At 46.7% G+C, this 16,909-nt stretch overlaps 1 protein-coding gene across 2 annotated transcripts in view; it reads right to left on the reverse strand.

Moving 5' to 3' along the window:
- Window positions 1-284: 284 nt before the first annotated feature.
- LOC111522630 overlaps window positions 285-16,909 on the reverse strand; it is a 116,322-nt gene continuing 99,697 nt past the window's right edge. The window contains exons 2-4 of one of the 2 annotated variants that reach the window (XR_002725297.1): window positions 7,175-7,347; window positions 4,178-4,306; window positions 285-958 (exon numbers count right to left, since the gene is read on the reverse strand). Coding sequence is in view for 1 of the 2 variants with exons in the window: in XM_023186759.1 (XP_023042527.1) it covers window positions 771-958; window positions 7,175-7,310 (324 nt within the window). In the remaining variant the exon portion in view is untranslated. The remainder of the gene's footprint in view (window positions 959-4,177; window positions 4,307-7,174; window positions 7,348-16,909) is intronic. The other variant, XM_023186759.1, reaches the window with a different exon arrangement.

The raw sequence follows: 16,909 nt of genomic DNA on the forward strand, positions 1-16,909 counted from the left end.
AATGTCTACCACCCTAAAAGTTTCCTTGTGCTTCTTTGAATCCTTTCCTTCTACCTCACTTCCCCAAACAACCGTGGATCTGCTTTCTGTCACTGTAGATCAGCTTGCATTTTCTGGAGTTTTCTATAAATGGAATTATACAATATGTACTCTTCTTTGATTGGCTTCTTTCACTGTGCACAATTCTGTTGAGATTCATCCCTTCAACCTTCCCTCTTCATTGGATTGTGGACTTCGCCAGGCAGGAATGATGGCTCGCCCAGGGCATGGAGCTCAGTGATGGGCACAACGCAAGACCCATGGAGGAGGAGGAAGTGGTGTGATGGGCAGCTCTGGATTTGGTAGGAGAATATATGTGGCTTTCAGGTTGGACTCAGTCACGTGTAGCTGTGTAGCCAGCAGTCAGTCAGTTACAGTCGCAGCCTCAGCTTCCTCATCTGTACATTGAGGGTGATGATAAACTCCCTTCTCTCTGGAGGGTTCTGTGAGACTCCACTGAGCCAGGAGATAAAGTGCTCTGTAAACTGTGAAAGGTCAGTCCTGGGCAAAGGATTAGGCCTGGATCAAGCCAGCAGCACGCTGGGAATGCCCCAGATCCCAGGGCTAGTCAAAGACAGCCTTGTCATCCAGGGAAGCCATGTGGACTTGAGATTCCTTGTAGAAATAGCCAACAAGGACTATGCCTGGTGGACTTTAATCCTGACCCAGTCACCAAAATGTCAAGGTTTCTTTCCCCTTGACCCTCCCCCCTTCCTCTGTGTGGGCTGTGTTTATTTAGGAGGTCTCTCTCCCTCCAGAGAGCCACACATGACCGGAGGATTCCTCCTTTGGCCAGGAGCCGGCTGATAAGGGCAGTCCATCTGCTGGGGGCTCCCAGGACCAGCAGGAACAGGAATGAAGCCGGTGGAAGGGAGCAGGGGAGACTGCCAGGCCTGGCTGCAGCTTCCTCTGGCTAGAACTGAGGAGAAGGGGGAGAAGGAGAGAAGGAAATATTTGTCTCATATTTAAAGTCAACTTGACCTATAAAATCACACCAAACTTGGGGAGGCTCCCTATCTCCTCTGATGGACTACGTTTCTTATATGGTATTGCTTAATAAAGAGAAGTGTGGTGAACTGGAAGAGCCCGGAGATGGAGAGTCAAGGCCTAGCACAGTCACTAATTTCCTGTGTGAGCTTGCCAAAGCTGCTTTCCCTCTCCAGGCTTTACTTAATTAGAACCATTAACTGAATACCTACTGTGTGTTCGACACAACACTACATTCTCCATATGCTTTTATAAATGTAACCTTCAAAGCTATCCTGAGAAGTGAATATTCTTCCACTCATTTTACAGTTGATGAAGGTGAAGTAACATGTCCAAGGTCACCTAGGAAACAGTCAAATTATGAACTTAGCGCTGTCTGGCACAGAATCCACATTTTTTTTTTTTTTTTTTAAAGAACTTAAGGACAGCAATTCTCAAGGAATTAGCTTAATAATAACCTATTTGGCTGGGGGCGGGGTGGCTCACATCTGTAATCCCAGCACTTTGGGAGGCGGAGGTGGGTAGATCAACTGAGGTCAGGAGTTTGAGACCAGCCTGGCCAACATGGTGAAACCTCATCTCTACTAAAAATACAAAAATTAGCAGGGCGTGGTGGCGCTGGCCTGTACTCCCAGCTACTTGGGAGGCTGAGACATGAGAATTGCTTGAACCTGGGAGGCGGAGGTTGCAGTGAGTTGAAATGGCACCACTGCACTCCAGCCTGCTAACAAAGCGAGACTCTATCTCAAAAAGTATATATATATAAATAAAATACTACTACTACTACTACTACTAATAATAGTAAATTATTTCTTGCTCATACTCTGTGGAAAGAAGGTTCTGTGACCAACTTCATATGGGGAATGCTGCATACAGCATACCCCTGTCATGAAGAACCACAATTTCATTTTCATGTCTTAGAAGGTTCTGAAAAACCTTGGAGTAAAGGGATTTAACTCCTTCATTTAACCAAAACTTTCTCATATTAAATTTATCATCAACTTTTTACCTCTGCAAACCTATTCATATTCCAAAGAACAGGTGCTCCTCAGAGCACTGTCTGGGAATCGTGGCTGAATCAGAGTTGGAGGGATTGCAGAGTTTATCCATCTAGCTATCAGAATTTCACTAACGATGCTTTTTTAAACACCTGCAGTGATGAAAGGCTCACTACCTAGTGAGACAGCTTACTCCGTTGTTGCACAAATATAGCTGTTAGAATAGCACTGCCCAGGAGAAGAATACTGAAAGCCATATGTGTGATTCTAAATTTTCTAGGACCTACAGAATAAAAGAAAAAAGAAACAAAATTAATTTTAATCATGTATACTAATCAGCCCAGTAGACCTAAAATTACCATTTTAACCAGTCCTCAAAAGAATATTAATTTGATATTATACTTTCTTTTTAAATTAAGTCTCAGTGCTTAGTAGCCGCATTTGGCTAGTGTCTAGCAAAACAGATAGTACAAGGTTAGAAGATTCTTCTTCAGGTGGTGCTAAGCTCTTCTTACCTGTGCCTCTCTTCCAAAGTCTTTGTGTTTAAGGCATGAATACATGGCCTCACAGGCAGCCACCAATCCCGAGGATGAGTTCTGCTTGGCTGTGTCCTCATACATCCTCCCTCAAGAGTCCCTCATCATGAAGCTCAGCCCTCTGGCAGTGATCTGCTAAGGTCTGTCTTACCCTGGAAAAGGGCTTTCCAAACTTTAAAGTGCTGCATGAACAAAAGGCCTCATTCTCCTAACTCCTAGTGAAGCAGGCTTAGAGTCCCACAGGACTTTTCATGCTCTCATCACACTGTTACTTTATATTGAACCTGTAAGCAGTGGCCAACACATTGTCTAGCCCCAGCAACTCCTTTTTGCTCCATGGGCCTCAGTGTCCCCATCTGTCAAATAACAGATTTGAGCTTTCATGATTCAGACACTTTTAGTCTTTTCTTATCCACACTTCTCTCTTTCCCTACCTACCACATTTCTTATTAAACCAAGTCTTCTGTCAGTATTCAGGAAATAGTTTTATCCTCCCATATACCATAATAATAAGCATTTCTTGGATGTTTGTCATGTGTCAGGCACTGTGCTAAGAGCCTTATAGATAGCATCTCATTTAAGCCTCTCCATACCCAAGTGAATTAAACACTGTTGTCCCCTTTCACAATTGTGGAAACCAAGGCATCAAGCAATTGAGTCATAGATCACATGCCTAATGAGGAGAACAGCTGAAAATTACAACCCAGCATCTTCTCATGGCTCCCTGATCCAAGGCTGTGAATCAGGACCTGTCCTCGGACCTGAGCTCAACCCAGGTCTCAGATTACAGAAAAGAGAACAAGGGTCCAGGGAAGTTTTTCTTGTTGTTGTTTGTTGTTTTGTTTTGGTTTGTTTTTTGGCCTTTTGTTATTGTTGCTGAAACCCATGGAGCATCCTCCTTTCTGTTTTGCAGAGGAAGGAAATACGGTTATACTTTCCTTGCTAAGGAAATCCAGCCCTCCACCAGGCGGCTTTCTTCCCATCCCCTTGACCTTTTAGGAAAAAGGTGAGGCCCCTGGTAAGGCTCTGGGGGAGACCAGAGGAGCTCCGTGTGCCCTGTCTAGGGCAAGGGTATTTTTAGAGCTGGCTGCACACTGTTTACAAGGAAGCCAATCCCTTGAGCGTGCCCTCGCCCTACAGGGAAACACTGGCCGCCAGCCCCACCCGCTGGCCCAGGCTCCTGCTGGCCCTCCCTTCCTCCCTCCCTCCCAGCTGTTCCTTTCTTATCGTCTCTATCAGCACGTGGGCTCTATCAGCATGTGGGTGTGCTGTCATTACCACCCTGAGAGCACAACTGAACAAAACTGTAGCCCAGGGCACTGGAAACCTCTTGGAGAAGGCCAGGTGTGACCAGGTACTGGGGAAAAAATAAGAAGCTGCAGTCAGTTGAGAGATGGCCCTGGCAACTGGCAATCAACTGAAAATCCTGCAAACGGGTGTTTCTCCTGTGAAGAAGCTGTGGAACCTCATTGTCCGGGACCTCCTGAAAGTGAAGCCCCGATAACTGGAGAGGGTGGCTTGGGGGAATGAAGAGGCCACAGGCCTGGGCCAGGAGCTCAATTCTGCCTCCAACTCTTACCACAGGCCAGTTGCTCGCAATTGTGACAAGTCAGTTACCCTTCAGAGCCTCTCTTTCTGCTGCTGTAAACCGAGGAGGGCTTGAGTGGTAAGGGCTGTCTAATCAATGACTGAACGTCTCAGGCTCCTCAATGATGAAATGAGAGTACTTAGGCCTGCCTCATGGGGCTGGTAGTAGATCTTCAATAGGGTGGTGGTGTTAAGCCCCTGGCACATGGTGGGCAGGCAATACACATGGCCATGAAGGATACTTTCCTTATCTTTAGCACTTCACAGTGTCTAGCACAAAGTAAGCACCCAGCAAAAGATGCTTTTCTTTATTCTTGTAGCTCAGAGTTCTTTCACTTCTAAGACTATACAAAAGCTCTCTGTAACTATGCACTTTTTATAATTAAGTATTTATTCCTTCTCCCCTAGCCCTGTGCCCATCCCTTTATGATTCAGGAGTCTCACAGAAGACACTGGAAAGCCTTTCTCTGAGTCACAGTCTGTATCTTCTAGAAAAGGCTGTCCATCTTCACCCCAAGCCCATTGGCTCCTGAAACACGACATCCAGACCCAGTGCAGCTGGACCTGGCCCAGGTAAGCCAGGCTTCCCAAGGTCCGACCCCAAGCTTGCAGGGTTGGGTAGGAAGCTGGACCCAGGCAGCCCCACCCTGCCCAAGCTTCCCCGGATGTGAGTATAGAGATTACAAGGCCTCCAGCCTCCTCAGAGGAAGTATCCTCCTTCCTCTGCCCTGTGGGCAGACTGGACTTCTCTAGCAGCTGCAAGATATTGCAAGAGTGTTATTTGAGGTGGATAAACTCTCACCAGGTATTCTCCTCTTCACTGCCTCCTCCATCTGCTCCTCCGATTTCCCTCTTCCCTTCCCAGTCCTTTTTCCTTCCTCCTCCTTCACTCCTCCTTCTCCTCCTCTTCCTCATCCACATTTCTTTCCTCCTCTTCTTCCCTATAGCTGTGCTTTTGACCCAAGTGACGGCCTGCTTATATTCCTAAGGGGAGAGTCCCAGCCGAAGGGAGAGGGATTGGCTCCTCTCCATGGCTTCATGCCTCCCCTGTCAGTCCTTCCACAAAGGTGTTCTGGTGGCCTCTGGTATATGTGCCAGGCACTGGGCCAGAACCTAAAGGGCATAGCCAGGGGCTTGCATAGAGCTAGTTAGCCTGCTGGCCTGGGCCAGGCAAGCACACTTTGTTGGTTGGGTTGCATATTAAAAAAGTGTCACTTCTGGCCACCTTCTTTACTGTCTCAGGGTCTTGCATGCGCACTGTTTCTAGAATCATTTTGCTGCGTCTTCAACAACTATTGTAACAACAGATTACCTTAACTTTAACTAGCAGGTGCCACTTTGGGAGAATGTTTTTTTGTTTTTTGTTTTTTTTCTTTTTGAGACGAAGTTTTACTCTTATTGCCCAGGCTGGAGTGCAGTGGCACCATCTCAGCTCACTGCAACCTCCACCTCCCGGGTTCAAGCAATTCCTCTGTCTCAGCCTCCCAAGTAGCTGGAATTACAGGCACCCACCACCACGCCAGGCTAATTTTTTGTATTTTTAGTAGAGATGGGGTTTCACTATGTTGGCCAGGCTGGTCTTGAACTCCTGACCTTATGATCTGCCTGCCTAGACCTCCCAAAGCACTGGGATTACAGGTGTGAGAGAATATGTTTTAGAAAAGAGATGCCTCCTGTTACTCTCTATCTCCTGCCCACCAGGGCAGCACTTTTTTTTTCTTTCTTTCTTTCTTTTGTTGCTGTTGTTGTTTTTTTGTTTTTGTTTTTGTTTTTGAGACGGAGTCTCGCTCTGTCACCCAGGCTGGAGTGCAGTGGCACTATCTCGGCTCACTGTAAGATCTGCCTCCCAGGTTCACGCCATTCTCCTGCCTCAGCCTCCCAAGTAGCTGGGACTACAGGCGCCCGCCACCACGCCTGGCTAATTTTTTTTTTTTTTTTTTTTTTTTGTATTTTTAGTAGAGACGGGGTTTCACTGTTTTAGCCAGGATGGTCTCGATCTCCTGACCTCGTGATCCACCCGCCTCGGCCTCCCAAAGTGCTGGGATTACGCGTGAGCCACCGCGCCCGGCCCGTTGTTCCTTTTTTGAGACGGAGTTTCACTCTGTTGCCCAGGCTGGAGCACAGTGGCGTGATCTCGGCTCACTGCAACCTTTACCTCCCAGGTTCAAGTGATTCTCCTGCCTCAGCCTCCCGAATAGCTGGGATTACAGCTGTCTGCCACCACACCCAGCTATTTTTTATATTTTTAGTAGAAACACGGTTTCACCATGTTGGCCAGGTTGGTCTCGAACTCCTGACCACAGGTGATCCACCCACCTCGGCCTCCCAAAGTGCTGGGATTACAGGTGTAAGCCACTGCCCCCGGCTAGAAAGCAGCACATTTAGTGGCACAAGTGGTCAAATGAGTAACAGGGCCAGCCAGCTAACATAGGTGGCTTGAGTGTGGAGTACTGGCAAGGAAGGATGTCAGGAGAGGAGGCTAGAGACCCAGCATGGGCCAAATCATGCCAGCAGCCACCACTGGAAGCCATTGCCCCTCTCATTCTGCAGCAGGAACTGCCTCTAGGAAGACATGGAGGCTGGGCTAGAGAATGGAGAGAAAAGCAGCAGGAAGACCTGGAGGAAAGCAGTGACAATTCTTCTGATCCCATCGAGCCTCTTCAATTCCAAATCTTTTTCTTCTAAGCCACCGCTGACTTTACAAATCTTAAGGGTCGTAAGAGGCATGTGTTCATTCCCAAGCCTATACTTCTATACTCACTTTCTGTGCCTTGCTGCCTGGGTGACCTTAGATAAGTCCTTTAGCCACTCTAGATATATTTTCTTTATCTGTAATCAGAAAGAAGGTGTGTGTGTGTGTGTGTATGTGTGTGTGTGCATGAGAACACACACAAACACACACACACAACCACCAAAGGGTGGTTACAAAGCTTTAATAAATAAGACAATGTTACAAGGAAAGCACAAGCAGTTCTCTTTCTGCTCGCCTTCAGCTGCTATTCCCATTCTACGAGGGGAAATCCTCACCCGGAAAACCTTGTTCACACTGGCACAGGTCCCAGGGCGTGAGCCCCTGTGGAGGCTGGGTCTCTCCCTTTCCATTTCCCTTGTTGACTTCCAGCACGACTGTTGTTAGCTCGCAGATGGACAGGCAGTGCTCCATGACTTGCCAGCTGCCAGGCTGATTCCGCTTTGGTTCTCTAAGAGAACAAGCCTGATATCAAGGATGCAAAGGGGGCCAGGGCGCCTCTGCTCAAGGCGGGAATCTCGGGTGTCTACACATAGTCAGACAAGGGCTTATATTTAGGCTGCGGCTTCGAGATGACCTGCCACCTCCAGAAAGCCTCCCAGGAAGACAGAAGTTGGTGAGGTGACCTGGGAGTTAGGAAAGAAGAAGCAACAGGGGAGGAGAGAGAATCCCAGGAAGAAAGTTGGAGCTTTGCAAAGGCGCAGAGGTGTGAATGAGCAGGACAGGATTGCAGTTCATGGCCACTACTTGCCTGAACACAGCTTCCCTGTTAATCAGTCGCATTTTTGCTTTGATCATTTCTTCCCCACAACTGTCCCAACCCCATCAACTGCCAAGTTCCGTGCAGATTCTACCATCTTGTACATCTCTAGTATCCATTTCCTCTTCTCTACCCCGATGGCCATTGTCTGGGACACATAGCTCTTCTGGTCTAGACTAATTAGGACAGTTTTCTAACCAATCTCCTTGCCTCTAGTTTCTCCCACCTTCCAATCCATTCACCTCATGTTGCCAAAATAATCTTCTGACTGTTCCTTTTCTGCTTAAGTCCTTCAAGGACACCCCATCACCTCTGGGACCAATTCTGTGGCTTAGGACTCAGAGCCTCCATAATCTGATCCCATTGTCTTCCATTCCTGCCTAATTTCCCAACAAAACCTACACAAACCCTGAGTTATTGCCACACTAACTATCAGTTCCCCCAAACGAGGCATACAGTTTAACGCTGTCTGTTGCTCTTCCTTTTACCTGGAATTCCCTCCACCCCATCTTTCTGGCTAACTCCTACTCCTTCTTCAGAACCCAGCTAAGGAAGCACCTCTTCTAGAAAGGTTTTTCTGACCCCTCCTCTGTGCTCTCAGAGCCTGAGAGCACATATATCTTTAGCATCGAGGTTCGTAGGGCTAGAATTCACGAGCTTTGTGCATTTGTATGGGGGAAGAAATGTTCATTAACTTGTACCTAAAATTAATTTAACATTTCCTTCAATTACAAATGTAGGCTCAAATCACAGTGATATCAATAGTTCCTGTAATTTATTACTAATGGAAATCATAGTTATTTTCATATCACTTTACAGTTGTTACAGGTTATCTAAAAATTTTATCTATGATTATCAATATTTTGAAAATAAAATAGTAGGCCTATGTAGATCTGGTTACTCAGTGTACAAATATGAAACCACATACATTATTACCAATTTATTTTTTTCTGTATTTTGTTAACTTTTGAAAAATAATTGCTTTCTTTGTCATTGTATGTTCTTAATTTTATGCATTTTTAAATGTTATTCTGAGAAGAGGCCCAAGGGCACCACCAAACTGTCCAAGGGCTTCCCAGCATGAATGATGACACCTTCTCTGGCAGAATCCTCTTAAATCCCCACTGTAACTTTTGGTTTATCTTGTCCTCCTCTGTCAATAGAGTGTGTGCATCTTGAAAGAAGGGGGCCCTCTTTTTACATGAAAGACTTAATGCAGTGCATGGCACCTGGCATATTCCTAGAAATATTTTTTGAAATAAATACATGCAGACAAAAAGGAAGAAAAGAAAGGGAGGAGGAAGGGAAATATAGAGAAAATTTGATCTTCAAAGGCCATCTGCTCTTCCCTCTGCCTTGGACACTCTACTCCCAGTTGTGACTAGCTGTCCTGCCTCCTCTATGCCTCCGTAACTCTACTCTACTCTGTGACTCTATTCTACTCTACTCTACTCTGTGACTCTATTCTACTCTACTCTACTTTGTGACTAGCTATCCTGCCTCCTCTATGCCTCTGCTCTAATGTGATCTTCTCAGGGGGACCATCCATAGCACTGTATTTAAAATTCACTCCATGGGCATACTCTGTCCCCCTTCCCTGCTCTGTCTTCTTAACACTTAGCACCATCAGACACACCATGTGTTTCTGACTTTTGACTTATTAACTCCTTGCCTCTCCTCACTAATGTAAGCTTCATGAGGCAGGGACCTTTATCACATTCATTCATGTCTGTATCCCTAGTACCTGAAATAGCACTCAACAGATAATAAGCATTAAGTAACTTGAACGAGTCAATGGAAGCCAGCAAGTGGTGAAGGCCCATCAGTTAGCATGAGCCCCATTCTGTTGGGAGAGGTTGAGGGCTGCCAGGGTCAGTGGCAGAGCCAACTGGCTATGGGTGAATGGTGGGAAGAAGTTGGGTTGTTTGGATTGGGCATGGATGGAAGGACCTGGCATCGTGGCTGGGAAGTTGGACCCTGTGGGGTGCCTGTTTTCAGTGGAGAAATGACAGAGTCCCAGGAAGGCCGATCTGACCCTGGGAGAGCAGTATGGAGGCTCATAGGGAAACATTGCATCTCAAGGCCATTGCTGTTGGATCAACAGCCTGGATTTGGGAAACTCCTGCCACCCTATTTTCCTCAGTGTCTGGGAAAGCCCAAACCTATTCCCTTGTGAGGCCTGACAGCTCTGAGAGCTCGGAAAGATTCAGGAACCACAATGAGTATGCCCCCGGATTCCTCCCAGCTCTGTGTGCAAACCTCTGCCACAGAACTTACTCAGTGAGGTGGTGGTGTTCCTTCCTCCACCAGGCAGCGAGCTCTCTGATGACAGCACTACCTCACAGTCTTCACTCGTTGATAGTACAAGGCCAGGCTTGACACATAGTACATTTTGAGAGACCATTTATTGATGGAAAAATTGTGATTAGAAAATCACAGATGTGGCCAGGCGCGGTGGCTCATGCCTGTAATCCATCCCAGCACTTTGGGAGGCCAAGGTGGGCAGATCATGAGGTCAGGAGATAGAGACTATCCTGGCTAATACAGTGAAACCCTGTCCCTACTAAAAATACAAAACATTAGCCGGGTGTGGTGGCAGGTGCCTGTAGTCCCAGCTACTTGGGAGGCTGAGGCAGGAGAATGGCGTGAACCCTGGAGGTGGAGCTTGCAGTGAGCTGAGATTGTGCCACTGCACTCCAGCCTGGACAAAAGAGTGAGACTCCATCTCAAAAAAAAAAAAAGAAAAGAAAAGAAAAAAGAACAGAAAATCACAGATGTGATAGTGATCATTCGTTTGAATCATGGGGAGAGTAATGAACTTTGAGCTCCTACTGTAACCAGGTATTGTGCTGGCTACCTGAGCCACAGAGCTGAATCAAATGGGACCCCTCATCTCCAGGAGCTTGTGGCAGAGGACGAGCTCAACATACAAACATGTAATAACAACACAATGTGCCAAGGATTGAGGGACCACACTCAGGAAACCCACCCCCGACCCAGTCCTCTGGAACTTACCAACCTAAGTTACATTATTATTTAATTACTTGTACTCCGTCTTCCCATAAGAATATTAGCAACGAGAAAAGCTTTGTCTTATCCACTGCTCTCCTCCTAGCACATAGTAGATGCTCACTTAGGAAGTCTCAGCGGGGCACTCGTGTAGGTTTGATAAATATCTGTGAATACGTGCATAGCCTGAGGAAGCACAGAGAGTTGCGGGAGCCTAGCTCAGTCCAGGGATGGGAGCCACAGAAAACTTCCAGCAAGAAGAGGCCTTGGCCAGGAACACGGCGTTCCAAAACTCACACCCTTCAGCATTCCCCATTTAATGACTTCTTCAAAACTCAGTGAGGTCACACCCATTTTATGAATGAAGAAACAAATCTCAGAGACAGGAAGAAGCTTGGTAAAGGCCACTCAGCTGACAGAGCAGGGCCCACATCTCCCGCCGAAAGTCTATGCCTTCTCCACACTGTTCTGCCTCCTGCCAACACATAACGAGGACTCCCTGTGGCAAAGGATGACTTGCTGTCCACACAGCTTCTGAGGAGGTGAGAGACCATTCCCATGGAATGGAGGGGGCTGGGTCCAGAGACAGATCATCATCTCCAACATCAGCAGCTAAAGGAATGCACTTTCCCAGAAGCTCTACACAAGTTCACTCACTCTTCATAATCACCCGGTACTGGAGGTTCAATTATCGTTCCCAATTTACAAATGAGCAAACTGAGGTACTATTAGGTAACTTTCTTAGATCACACTGGTGGTAAGGAAAATGTCTGGGGTTCAAACCCACACAGTTGATCTCAGAGGCTACACTTTTGACCATTTTGTCTCCTGCCTCAATAGAACATGCCCACCTTGCCCAACTCTGGGAGGCTGCTAGAAACTTCCCAGTTAAGCACTCTTCATGTTTTAGACATGATACTGGGTACTCTGAGGAAAAGCTACAAAGAATAACTTTCTAAACTTCCAGCCTTCAAGAAGTTGCTGACTCAGAAAAGAAGACATAAGAAATCAATGAAACTAAAATGAAAGGTACAATGTAAGTACATCGGAGATAGGACATTTGAGCTGGGCCTTGTAAATTAAAGAGAGAATGGTGCTCTAGGAAGAGGTCGCAGCATATACCACCTAATCCAGGCATGGCAATAGACTCCAGGTTAGGGAAACATCAAATCAATTTGTGTGTCTGGGGAACAGAGGGTATAGGGTGAAGACAGGGGCAAGTCAAAGGAGAGTTGGGCCCTAGATCCTGGAGAGGTTGAATTAATACAGTAAATACAGAATTTGCTCACTGTTTAGTCAATGCTGACCTATCAGAGGTGGGGGAAAAAGAACGTAATATAACCTGACCTGCAGTTTAGGAAGATCATGTGGTATCTGGGAAGCACTGGAGAAGGAAAAGGCTGAAGAAAGGAAGACTGGTGAGTCATTTAGCTCTTTCTGCAAAATCAGCCACCCCATAACCTAGAGGCCTAAAATAACCACTGTCTTATTATTGGCCACAAGTCTGGGAGTCAGTGGGCAGTTCTACAGTCAGCTACCTGCTCACGTGTTTGGTGGATGCTGGATGGGGCAATGGAGATGGCTGGGGCATGTATCTCTTATTACCTTGGGCTTCTTCTCATGGTAGATGGTTGCCAGGTTACCAAGAAAAGCAAGAAAGGGCAAGCCCTGTTGCACACAAGCTCTTTTCAAGCCTTGGCTTATGTCGTCTTTCTTAGTATCTCATTGGCCAAGCACAGATTCAAAGGGTGGTGCAATAGACAGCATTTCTTGACAGCAAGAACAGCAAAGTCATATAACAAAGGGGTGTGCATAGGGATGGGATGAATTTGGGGTCATTTTTGTTAGGACGCCATTTCTGTAATGGGCCAAGCAAGAATTAATAGTTGCTTAACCTAGGAGATGGCAGAAGAAACAGAGAGATGATTAGAATATATTTGAGACATATTCAGGAGATGATTATGAGCGAGAGGAAAGAATTCAGGATACCTCCTAGGTTTTTGGAGAGAGTAACTGGGCAGATGGTTCCTCATATCAATGAAGGGAACCAAAAGGAGAAGCAGGTTTAGCAGTTGTAAGCATGTTCCAGCTTATATGATTCTGCTGAGGGCCATGAATGTGCTATCTTCCTTTCTTAGAGAAATGTTCTTTTCCCAAACCTCCCTCCACTCTGACCACGTGTCCACATGGAAAGTGAGATGACTTGCATGACCCTGCCTTCCCAACAGTAGTAATTGGCCAGGTGTAGACATCTGATTCGAACTGAGAGTGCCCAGCCCCACATCCACTGCCAGCCAAGTCCGCCATGTACAGTTGTGCAGGTTATACCCAGTACAAGCTTGCCTGGCAGGGATAATAAGTGGGGACTGGAATCCAGCCTGTGCTCTGCAGCGCAAGCTTGCACCTGTGGAGTTGCAGACACTCAGGAGATAGTGCCCTCTTCTAACTCCCACAGAGGTGCTCTTTGCTGCCAGCCCCAGTGGCTAGTCCAGGGACAGGCCCACATGCCACACTAGGTAAATTGGACTCCCCTAGGAATTATGACATTGGAGCACATGAGAAAGAGGTTTTTTTCTACTCTGACCCTAAAACTGTATAGATGGGAGTGTAGAGCATCCACATCTCTGTGATATTGAGGAAACTGCTGAGACAGAATGAGGCCAGTACATCAATGAAGTCAGAAAAGGGAGGTGTAAGAGAAAGAGAGCTGTCAGAATCAGAGCACCCCGTTCCAGGCAACTCTGCCTTTCCTGGGCCTTGGTAGTTTGGTTTCTCCATCAGTTCTTTGATTGTTCCTATATTCTTCTGATTTAAAATCTCCTTTTCGGCTTATGCAAGTTCAAGTCGGGTTTTTGCTCCTTGTAACCAATACAATCTTGCACAATAAAGTAAACAAGTTCATGTGTTCAGATTCGGAGACAGGTCACAGGGTGAATCGAAAGAACGTGATGACCAGTTTGATGAGAGTCACAGGAGAGAAGGGGTGTCTTGGGGAAGTCCTGGGCTTTTGGCTTGAGAGACTATAGAGAGATGAGGATCTCAGCAGAAGCAGGCAATCCAAAAAGTAAACTACACCGGGGTGGAGGGAGGGAAAATGCACTCTTCCATTTATTCATTGAACAATTGTCCCCCAAGCCTTGCCTAGGCACTAGGTGCTCAGCAGTGGATACGGTGAACTTAGATTCAGATAGTATCTGTAGGACATCACTGGCTATTTATTCAACAGCAAGCACCCACTCTAGGCCAAGCATTGTATCTAGAACTGAGCATAAATCCAGGCAGTGATGTCCAGCAGGCAGCTGGAAAGAGGGTGGAGCTGGCATTTCTGTTGTAAGCATCATCCCCATGGGGATAATTTTGGAAGTTGTGGGAGAGAGCACTTGGAGAAGAAAAGTCTAGTTCCACAAGCCTTGTCCATCATGCCTCAGCTTCATTCGTGGGCTGGGAACATGGTGTTTCTTTGGCTTGTATGGCTGAGAGGCAGATGCAGAAAGAGTGTGAGTTGGAAGAGCCCAATCTGGGGCCAGCCTGGGGTCACACAACAGCCCTACCAGGCAACCGTGTGTATGACTGACTGAGTTGGCTAATCTCTCAGAGCCTCAGTTTCCTCAGTCCCAGAAGAAAAACAGCAATGCTTATTTTCATATTAAGAAAAAATGTTTGTAAAAGTGTATTCATTCAATCACAAACAGGTATTGAACACCAATATATGCCACGTTACGGGGTAAAAGCCTCAAATGGGAGTATCAGAGCCATTATCTGGGAGGTATATATGAATCTTTGTGACTGCCATATCTGGCTTCTGCTGCACCTAAGGCTGCCAATCTCCCCCTGTCCACCAGCAACCATCACCAATCTGCCCCTTCCCCAGCCCATCTGAAAGGCAATATTTTTGTGATTAGTAAAGAAAGAAAAAAAACGCATGTTCTGCTGTCCTGTGGAGAGCTGGTCTCCAGAGCAGCAGAAAAAGGGCCCACGTGAACCATGCTGTTCTTGGCAGCCACTGCGCTGTTCCTCACAGCCAGAGGCTTAGAGCTTTATTTGTGGTTTGAGTTACAAGCAGGGGTGAAAACCCCAGAAAGGTGGGGGGAAGGGAGAAAACATTTTAAAAGTTGAGAAAATTGCCCTGTGTTCTCAAGTGCAGGCAATTTGTCCAAACGCCTGAGCTCTGTAGAATCCTAGTAGTCTGACTATGGTTTTATACTCCGGGGCTCTGGGCCCAGTGTCAAGGGTGGGGGACATTTTTTCATACATTAAGAAAAATCACAAAATCACTTTTTACAAGATATTAATGAATACCTTTACTGCTTCAATGGTGACATTGTGGGCAGTTTTGAAAAAAATCCAGGTGAAAGTTTGGGGGTGATTTTGTTTTGAAGGCTGCTACATAAGGTTTTTCACAGTCATTAAACAGGAGATTTGGATGTTGCCCCCAGGATCCCATGCAGAGGAGGCTAAACATTTTAGAGATAGAAGAGCCCTTTAACATCTTTAAATCCAACCCTCTCCTTACACCAATGATAAAAACAAGGCCCAGAGGAAGTAAGAAATATGTCCAAGGAAACACAGCAAGTCTGTGGTAGAAGTAAGTCCGGATTCCAGGACACGAAGGTCTTTGCTGCAGCCTTTGTGGCAGCCTGGAGGTGACATTGGACCTCAGAAACCATGGCTGGCCTCCCCCTCATGTTGACATTTCTGCGGCAGTGACTTTGAAAGCTGCCTTTTATGGCTCTGGCTTTGGAAGGGCAAACACTGTTATCAGTAAAACAACACAGGTGCCTTCTAGAGTTGGAGCCAGGTGGAGCCAAGCAGGAAGGGAGACCCTTTCGCACAGGCAGACATGACCCAATCACCTGTCTGGTTCAGAAGGGTGCAAAGACCCTCCCTGGGGAGTGGAACAAGAGGCTTCTGTGGTGGTGAAGGGCATGGCTTGGGGGCCAGACAGGATGGCTTCACGTCCCAGCGACACGGCTGGCTAACTGCAACCTCAACAAGCTCCCTGACCAAGCGTCAGTTTCCTCAGCTATAAAACAGGGACGCTGATGGCTCAGTCCCATGACTGAGCACATTTCAGGTGCTCAATAGCCACATGTGGCTAGTGGCTACTGTATTATACAGCACAGATACAACATTATCACAGAAAATCCTATCATGCGATGCTGGTAGGGACTCTGGGCTCTTGACATTCGTTCTGGACCTCACCCACTGCAGCTACTGAAAACAGAAGACTGGTCCAGGTGAGGTCTCCAGCTCTAAGGGCTCAGATTCACGGCAGAGATCCACGGTTCCTGGCTCCTCTCTCTAGCCCTTAGTCCTGTCTATTACTGCAAAGATTTGGCTTCAAGGTTGGAGCCTGGCTGACTGCCTTTCTTATGCTTCCCTAAGCACAACCCCAGGATGAGAGGATGTGTGGGCGAGGGGAAGAGTCTGACCAGTGCCTCCTGTAAAGGTAGGTGTCCAGAGTCCAAAAGCCTTGGGTTCAATTCCTGACTCACTCATTCGGGTGTTAATGGTTCCAGGTAAGTCATTGAATCTCTCGGAGCCTCAGTTCTCACATCTGTGCTTGCTCTGGTAAGGGGTAAAGAGGTAATGGAGGGAGAAACACATTGGAATCTGTAAAGTACACTGTTCAGAATGAGAAACTTCTACAAGTAGGAAACTGACTCTCCTTGCTCTGCCCCTTTCTTCACTAAAAGAGTATTTAGATAGAGGCAGATAGCTGCCTTAGAATATATGCAACAAGATGTTATATTTAGAAACATTTTCCAGACATCTGGAGATGAGAAGAAGCTGGTATCCCAGAGACACCCTGGAAGAGTCCCCTGAAAGAGAACGGGAAAAGGAAAACATTCTCCGAACACCTATTATACTCTAGATACTGTGACAGTCCCTTCCATATATAAAGAGTGGCAATGATGATGATGCTGGCTAACAAGAAAGTTGAGTGCCCACTGTGTGACAGGTACCCTTTTGAGTGCTTTACATATATTATCCCCATTTTACAGATGAGGAAGCTGAGGCCCTGCAAAGTAAAAATAAGTTTCCAAGGTCACCCTAAGCTAGGGTTTAAATCGCAGCCGCCAGAGTCGCAGGGCCGTATGCATAGCTGTCTCTCCACACTGCGTTCATAGTCTGCACATTGTTAGAGTCTCATGTAACACCACCTGCCACTTTCAGATAAGGAACTGAGCCTCAGGAAGATTACATTACTTGCTTAGGGTCACATAGAGGGGAGAGGGGAGGT

The sequence above is a fragment of the Piliocolobus tephrosceles genome, chromosome 1 (assembly GCF_002776525.5).
Source record: "Piliocolobus tephrosceles isolate RC106 chromosome 1, ASM277652v3, whole genome shotgun sequence".
NCBI lineage: Eukaryota > Metazoa > Chordata > Mammalia > Primates > Cercopithecidae > Piliocolobus > Piliocolobus tephrosceles.